This window comes from Stegastes partitus, unplaced genomic scaffold, assembly GCF_000690725.1.
Source record: "Stegastes partitus isolate 25-593 unplaced genomic scaffold, Stegastes_partitus-1.0.2 Scaffold224, whole genome shotgun sequence".
In the NCBI taxonomy this organism is placed as follows: Eukaryota; Metazoa; Chordata; class Actinopteri; family Pomacentridae; genus Stegastes; species Stegastes partitus.
Genome location: NW_007577955.1, coordinates 372,595 through 381,292, shown reverse-complemented (window position 1 = coordinate 381,292; position 8,698 = coordinate 372,595). Strand labels below are relative to the sequence as shown.

Here is an 8,698-nt window from a genome sequence, read left to right as displayed (position 1 = left end):
GAGGTTAATTGGTGATTCTAAATTGTCCGTAGGTGTGAATGTGAGTGTGCTTGGTTGTCTGTCTCTAAGTGTGGCCCTGTGATAGACTGGCGACCTGTCCAGGGTGTCCCCTGTCTTCGCCCTAAGTCAGCTGGGATAGGCTCCAGCCCCCCGCGACCCTAGTGTGGATTAAGCGGTGTATAGATAATGGATGGATGGATGGATGGAGAATAATAATAATAAGAAGAAGAAGAAGAAGAATATCAATAATAATTAATAACAATAATAGCATATATAAACCACATTTAAAGGGATCCATGCCAGGACATTTTACAATCTAATTAATGAATCAAAAACTTAGCTTTTGAAAGGCTTTAAAAAAAATAATATTACTAAGCCGAAATAAAATTTGCACACATTTTATATTAACAGTAAAATGACAAAAACCTTGAGTAAAGAGCTTCTTGCTCATCTGAGTTCAGATTTAAAGCAGAAATCTGTTCTTGTGCTCTTTCAGTTTCACAGTTAAGAAGATATTGTATTTCAGTTTTTAAACTGAACTTAGATGCTCACAAAAGTGGTATTTAAAAAAGATTTTAAACTGTATATAGGTTACAATAGTCTTTGTTTGTTAAAAGAGCAGTAGAACTAAATGAAACAGATGGACTTTGTTCGAAAATGTGTTAATAATAAAAATCTAGGCTTGCATCCTTGAAATTAATAAAACATAGGCACCTAAAGATAGAGCAACGTCATGTCTATCAGAAAACACCCTCAAGATTAATGTACTGGACTGTTTGATGGAGAAGCTCAAGCAGCAGCATCAGCTTCACCTGAACTAGGTCACATTTATTCCCCACCCCGCTCTGTTCAGATCTATTTTCCCACCGTCATGGAGGTGATCAGTGTTTCCTGTCTGGGGCACTTTTACTTTGTCCCATTAGGATGACCTGACCTGCTGACAAACTGTTTATAGTCTGTGGTGATAATTAAGTGCAGCAGGTCTGAGTGATGACGCAGATGGCTCTAGTCTATCCTGGTCAACTGTAAGCTGTTTTTAAACCAGAAGAGGCCAACGACCTGCTTAGAGAGTCAAAAGATGCGGCAGGGAAACTAAAACAGATTAAAAGATTCCAACAGGCCTGCAGAGCGTTCTAACAGGTGTCTTCACACATTTTGGCTGATTAGAAAATCGAGTTTTTAACTGAGCTGACTCACATCCCTCAAAATCCTTCCTTTTTGTGTCTCGGGGTGTCTGAATTCTAATAATTTTCTTAAAAAATGCTGCATTTTTAATTGCTGATTTTTTTCTAATATTAACTAAACACACTAGACATTTGTCCTGTGCTGACATTGCTGTTCTAAGCTACAGAGACATGGTAAAAGTCACAAACGCAGCTGTTATAGATGCTACCAAGCTATGGGAATAATTTAATTAGTATGCACTTGTCGAGAGTCATGGTGCCCCTTTACTAGCTAAATCCCCACAATGTTCTCTGCTTACCAACACAAAACTGTCCACCTCCTCTGGCTGCTCTAGTATTCACCAGTACGATGCTCCACTTGGTGGCGCAATTATATATCCAGATATCTAAACAATCTACTATTCTTGAAGTGTGTATTATATCCAGGAAAATGGTACTGGGTATCGACAGATAAGGGGCAAAAGAACATCCCTCGTATAGCCAAAATGTTGAATTAATAAAAATGTAACTTTATTTGATCTCTTAAGTCATTAATCGAACAAAAATGACAAATAACAGCAAATCAAATAACATCGAAAATGTTTGAATTCATCATCTTGCAGAATTATTGTGGTAATTCTACAGTATTTTGTTGTTAGATTTTTTTTTTTTTTTTTAATTTTGCAAGTAAGCAATTTTTGACAATAATTGTTAGTTGCAGTCAAATCTTTTAACATTTGGGGAGTGATTATCTAACATTTGTCCATTGATTTTTTTTTTATTTTTTTTTTTTGGCGCAAACTACCATTTTCTGATTTATTTATTTTTTTACATACATTGCACATGTTTATTTGTAATGTGATTTTATGAAACAGTGGCAAACTGTCAGCATAGTTCAATATTCAGCCTAATAAAAAGACTAATGATCCAGAGTAACAAAACTAAATAATACACATTTGCATTTTTGACTCTAAAGTTTCTTTTAAAGAACAACTTAATGTATAAACTACTCTTGTTTGTGTTGGTGATTTAGTAATGCAGATCTTTTTTGGAAGCAGAAACAATCACGTGGTTGAGTTAAATGTCAGCGACTGGAGAAAAAAGGCTTTTCTGCCTGTGTACTGTTGAACATCTGCTATAAAATACAAGTTTCATGTTTTAATCATGAAAATACAATAAGGGAATCTTTACCATTTATATCCTTTAAATAGAAAGGTCTCTTTTAACTTCAGTATATTCTTTAATTTGCGTTTTGACCCTGATTTCCCTCTAAAGTCTTATTCAACCAATGTCATAATTCTGCAGCAGAAAAGATTTGCAGCAGAAAAATGTTGATTAATCACTACCGGAATCACAAAAGAGTCTCAAATTGACTGTTTATTTCTTTTCTTCTTCTTTCCCACTCTGACAAACACAACAGCTGCAGGAGGAGTCCATCGAGAAAGTGATCAAAGACACAGAGTCGCTGTTTAAGTCCAGAGAGAAGGAATACCAGGAAACCATCGACCAGATAGAGGTGAGACCGTAACAGTCGTCCAAACAAGCGGTTAAAATAATGTAGTATGAGCAGCTGTTGTCAAAGTCATTAATAATAAGTCATTAAATCCAACATGTGTTTGTCTGCATGTCCTGGCCAGCTGGAACTGGCCACGGCCAAGAGCGACATGAACCGTCACCTGCACGAGTACATGGAGATGTGTTCGATGAAGAGAGGCCTGGACGTCCAGATGGAGACCTGCAGGAGACTCATCACACAGAGCGGAGACAGGTAACAAACACACAAAATGTGAATTCAAGCATAACCAACAACTGTCAGAATTTATGGGCTGAAGGAGGCTATGACTGCTGCAGTCTTATTCCAATCGCACAACTTCGATGAGTTGTTCCTTTATCGAGGCTGTGATGTTCAATTTTTGTTTTTTGCAAAGTGAAGGTTGTGGAGTTATTGAACTATTTTGTACCTACAAAATAGTTTTACACTGACAGGAGTTTTTAATAGTTTGTCAAATGTTCACAGTGGCTGAGAGAGCTGATCACACTGTAAAGTATGGAAGCAAATTTAAAAGATCTGTAGTACAATATCTACAGCGCGACTTAGAAAAATGTTATACAAACACTTCTAGGCATGGTCGTGCTGTTTCCACAGAAGTACAGGAACAGTAGTGAAAAAATCAGCCTTGTGAAAATATGGCAAAATTGGAGTTTGCAGGGTTAAGAGAACATTTCCATCAATTTGACATGTATTCTGAAAATACACACAACTATTTCCAGGGTGGAGATACTTGTAGTTCACTTGTAGTTGAGGAGTTGGTTTTTCATCAGTGGAGTTGAAAAATGGGCTAAAATGTTAGTTTTACTTCTGTTAACCTTCATGATGTATAGAGAGAGAGTGTGAGAGAATGCTACTTAAAGATTGTCACCATAACAAAATCTTCCTTAGACATTTTACTCTTTTTATTATTGTAGATATAAACTACCCTTATGCTAATGATTGGCCTGCCAATACAAACAATGTGATGTGGTTTAGAATGTTTTCACCTCTATGTAGTTTTAGCTCTATATGTCCTCCAGAGCCACCAGATTCTGTTGATATAAGCAGTCATTTTACATTAATTCAATTCAATTCAATTCAATTTTATTTGTATAGCGCATATTTACAACAACAAGTCATCTCATAGCGCTTCACAAAGGCAGAAACAGAAACACCCAACAATCCAAAACATTTGGATTCCCTATAAGCTTCAGCAGTCCGCAAGCAGTCCGCAACAGTGGGAAGGAGCCGAAAACCCCCACAGGGGAAAAAAAACCTCCGACAGAACCAGGCTCAGGGAGGGACGGCCATCTGCCTCGACCGGTTGGGTGGATAATTACCAAGCAGTTGCCAGTTAGTTAATTTATTAAATGGTTACTCTGGAGCTAAACTACCGTCCTAAAGCACCAACGTCACACAGCGATAGACCTGTAACTCCCATGTTCTGATGTGAATTTGTTGTTTTTTTGTCAACGGAGTCTGGTGCTTCTAAAGAGAGCAATATAGCAGCTTCAGTTTCCCGTCAGAAAGGCGGTCAAGCAGGACGGTAAAGCAGTGAAAATATTCTAAAAACAGCATACACTGAAAGTGATATTGATTTTGTTGAGCTGAAATGATTTTTTGCTGCCGACCCCATCCACAGCAGTTCATTGCTTTGCTTCTGTGCTCGTACTGTTTGCTTCTCCAAACTGGGGTAGCATCAACAGTGGGCTGCTGGTGGTAGGTACAGGAAATATAGTGATTATTGCGACAACACTTCTTCAAGAAGCGAAAATATGCCTTTAAGGCCGCCTCTAACTATTAGTCACTTGGAACTTGCATGAAAAAGTGTGAATAGTGTTGAAACTTCCTCTAGAGGGCTCTCAAGATTGAATTCTAAGTACCTGATAAATGTATCTGTTTAGCGATGGATGTTCCAGTTTAACATAGATTAATACAGAACTTTACACTCTATACAGCATGGATGGACTTTAGAGGGATAAAAGGGATTTATCTTACAAAAAACAGACATATTGATCTGTGTTTTGAATGTAACATTTTACGAGAAGTACATCACAAACAGTGACTGCGAGGAGGCCCAAAAAAAACAGCAAAAAGATGCAACAACAGTGCAGCTTTTAGCGACTACAAGCCTGTATTCTTCTCTCTACTCTGCTTCAGGAAGTCCACGTCTCTCATCCCGCTGACGGTGGACGACTCGGACAACGAAGAGAAGGAGAGGAAAAAGCCGGCTCTACCTGCCGAGTCCGAGAGCAGCGATTCCTGCTGCGATGTCAACGCCGCCATCCCTCCTCTGACCTGGAGGAAACCCTAACACTTGCTGTCGCTGCTGATACTCCATCTAAAGCTGCTTCAGAGCCTAAAATCAATGCAGAAAACAAACACAAAAAATAAAATTACGGCTCTGGGGTTTTTGTTTAACTGGGGTATATATAATTTTAAAAGCAGCAGATGTAAAAGGTCTTTTCTTGATCTTTAAGCAGCCAATCTGGTCACAACATCGGCCGACGTGGCAGCAGGAGGATTAGAGAGGACTTGTTTCTGTTTTAAGCTGCAAAAAAGTTTCTCCAGCTTCTTTACAAACCCATAATGTGCTTGCAAGGATATATTATTGACATATGAATCAACTTCCAAGGCTGTTGTTTGAGGATTTGAGCTGCATTAGAAAAGGCAATAATGTGCAAGTGCTGCCCTCCTGTGGTTAGCAACTGTAACTACACTGAAGGTCAAACAGAACCAAGCTGCACTTTTAAAAGAATTTTCCTATTTCTTCTATTTTCCTGTGATTAGATGAATGGGATGTTTTTCGTTTTAAATTTTATTTTGCACCCAGGGAGCCTATTATTTGCACAAGTTTCTGTAATATTGCCTTTCGGCTGCAGGATCAAACCAGTGCACAGAGAGGCAGCAATGCACAAAGAAAATACACAGTTTTGCACATATTACCATTTTAAACTTAATATTACAGAGTGAACTGTTTATTCTATCTTTTTTTTTCATTTTATTCTGTGTTTATATGTTATTATTTAAAATGTTTAAAGCTAAAGTTTAATTAATAAAATATGAGCCAGTTCCTATTTTGGGGGGAATTTACTGTAATAATAATAAAAAAAAACTTCAGCTATTAAAGCCCAATTTGCCTTAAACTGACGCCAACATTTGAAAAAATCTGATGCCTTCCACGGTGGCATGAAACGTGGATGTTTGTCACGTGTCTAAAGCGTGATGTTTTATTAGTTTGATTTTCCTGCTTTCCTTCTGATGGATTTAAAGCAAATTAACATTATTACTAACCTGAATTATATTTATTTGAATAGTTGTTCTTTTTTTTTTTTAGATCTTAGAATTGTTTGTCTGCATCCAAAATGGCAAAACGTACTCGGGGCAGCAGCTTAGCTTCTCAATTGTTTTGGCAAATTTAAGGATTATAACTCTCTAAGGACAAGTTTACATTCAGTTACAGACAGATGCACATGGTAGGTTTGTAAAGGCTGATTCTGGCTAGTCTGTTGACCTAAAATATAAAATTTGACTGTTTCTAGGTTAAAAATAAGATTGAATTATATGACTAGAGTTTTTCTCCACTAAAATTATGTTTCTGGCATTTTTATGCCATTATGTACACAGGAAAATATATGGAAGATTTCTGCAGACATGTAGGGAAAACTATCCAAATTTGCAGTCACAGCAGCTTTCTGTTGAAAAACGCTGTTGTTTTAAACGCAATATTGCAATTTAAGTGCAATATAAATAAGATTAACTTTCCAAATTTACCAGACTAATTTGAATATTAAAGGTTAAAACTATACAATAACATGTATACTTTAGTTAACACAAGCTGGACCGACAGACACAGAAGTCTGACTTCTTTTGTTCAACTTGTCCAAAGCTGAAATTATCCATAAACTTGACCAAGAGTTAGTTTTTTTTTGGATTTGATTTGATAATTGCATCTAAAGCAAAATCTGAGACAAAACATGTTTGGCTTGTAAAACTTGAAGGACAGATAAACTGCAAAAAAAACAAAAACAAAAAAAACAACAACAAAAAACAGTTAAGGCCTATAATTTCAGTCTTTTTCTTTGCTAAACTGAGTGTTGGAAAAAAAAATCTCGGATTAAAACTGAGATAGGAATTTGTTTTACACTCGATGGTTTTTTGTGCAAAACATAAAGAGAAGGCATTATAAACCCACCAGACTCCACGTCTGGATTGGCTATTATTAATATTACTAGTGCAAGTCAACAGATTCTCTATTGATGACTCTCAAAATCCTAAACAACCAATCTCATTCATTTCTTCTGTGACCTGACAGATTTGTTTGTCTGTGACTTTGAGAGCGCTTTATTTTACAAAATTAAAAAACCTATTTTAAGAAATCTTTGTCCTGTAAAATGTACAGTTTGTAAAGGCTAAATACTGTATCAAATGTACATAATAATGCTGTGTATAATGCTCGACTGTAGATGCTGTAAGCTTCATGTCTTAAGATGTACATTTAGCTGATTTAGATTAATGCAATTTAACATTTTATTTAGGCCTTTTCTTAGGTCTTTAGGTGCTGTTGCCATCAGTTGAATTAGACCTATTTGTAGTGTCACAGCAGTAAAGCCAGCATCAGTGTAGTTTTAGAAAAGTCGCCTTTTCGTAGTTGTTCCAGAGCAAATACGCCTCCAGAAATGATTACAACTGACGGGATCTGAAGCCTCCATCAGGATTTAAAATGTGTTTTATGCTGGTTTTCCTGTCTTTGCTGATGCTGCAGTGAATGTTTTCCAGTTTAAGGTTCACCTCTTCAAACATCGTCACATCTTTGATTACATGAATGTCTGCTTGTTCAATAACCTGCCGTGTTCATCACAGAAAATAGACCCATTAAAGGAACACTTTTCATTTCAGTCGTGTCGTTTTCTTCGCTGAACGCATTTGCAGTCCTTCTGTAAAATGGGTTCACATCTACTATTTTTGACACATTGATCTCTGCTCAGTGATGACATCGACTGAAATGAAAAATGGCATATTGTTCCTTTAATGTCGTGCAAAAACAAAGTAACTGCAAGTATGCAATAGACGAAAGCAAAGTAGGCAAACATCACTCACCTTGTGAAACAGTGCAGATGCTGCTTTAAGTGAAATGTCGATATCTATATAATCCGAATGTGTGTAGAATCTGTGGAGAGGACAGAAAGGAAGAATTCATGAAACAGGAATTAGAGCTCAGGAATGACAATGTAACGCAAGACAGAAAAGCCAAATAAATCAGTTGAAGAACGAACTGCGGATTCAATCCCCAGCAGTAGAAACTCAAGAGTGTGTGAACAAAATGCCACAAAACTGAAGCTGCTGTGCTCTCTGTGGCAGTTTTGAAGCAGGAATTCTGGGTATTTTGTTTGTTTTCTTGGGGTCATTAGCTGTTGGTGTGCTGAGCTGTATGTTTGAGGAGTTTACTGAAGCCAAATGAAAAGATGCACAGAATAAATGACATTTAAAAAAAAATAAAAAAATGTTTTTTGACTTTTTTGTTTACAGTGACAGTAAGTAACTACCTGATCTCCAGAAGAAAAAAAAATATTTATATATATATGTATACTGAATACACTTTTCAGAGCTACATTTTATTTATGAGATATGATGCATCTGTTAATGGCAGAATAAATATGTGGTTTCTTCACCTGATTTAAAGTAGCTCTAGAAGTATTGCACTACATATGAAAGAACTGCCTTCTTTTGACTTTTACTGAATTAAACAACAAGTTACATATGCAAATATTAATAATTATTAACATAAGTAAAACATATTCCATTACATGAAAAACTGAATGTGCTGAATACACGTACTACTTTTAACTACGCTAATAATTTTCTAAATACTTTATTATAACGTTTTTAACGGCAAACTATACTGTGATGTTTGTAACTACACACAACACCATGACATTTTCGTGGCATACTATACTAGCTTGTTGTTGATGACTGCTCAACTACTCAACTGCTCCCTGGTGAT

The 8,698-nt window shown here is 36.5% G+C and overlaps 1 protein-coding gene across 1 annotated transcript in view; it reads left to right on the top strand.

Annotated features, from left to right (window-relative positions):
* The window catches only part of iffo1a (intermediate filament family orphan 1a), a 24,838-nt gene extending 18,502 nt beyond the window's left edge, over positions 1-6,336 (top strand). The window contains exons 8-10 of the mRNA XM_008281142.1: positions 2,584-2,679; positions 2,801-2,931; positions 4,855-6,336. Of these exons, the coding sequence (XP_008279364.1) occupies positions 2,584-2,679; positions 2,801-2,931; positions 4,855-5,008 (381 nt within the window). The 3' untranslated portion in view covers positions 5,009-6,336. The remainder of the gene's footprint in view (positions 1-2,583; positions 2,680-2,800; positions 2,932-4,854) is intronic.
* The last annotated feature ends 2,362 nt before the right edge of the window (positions 6,337-8,698 follow it).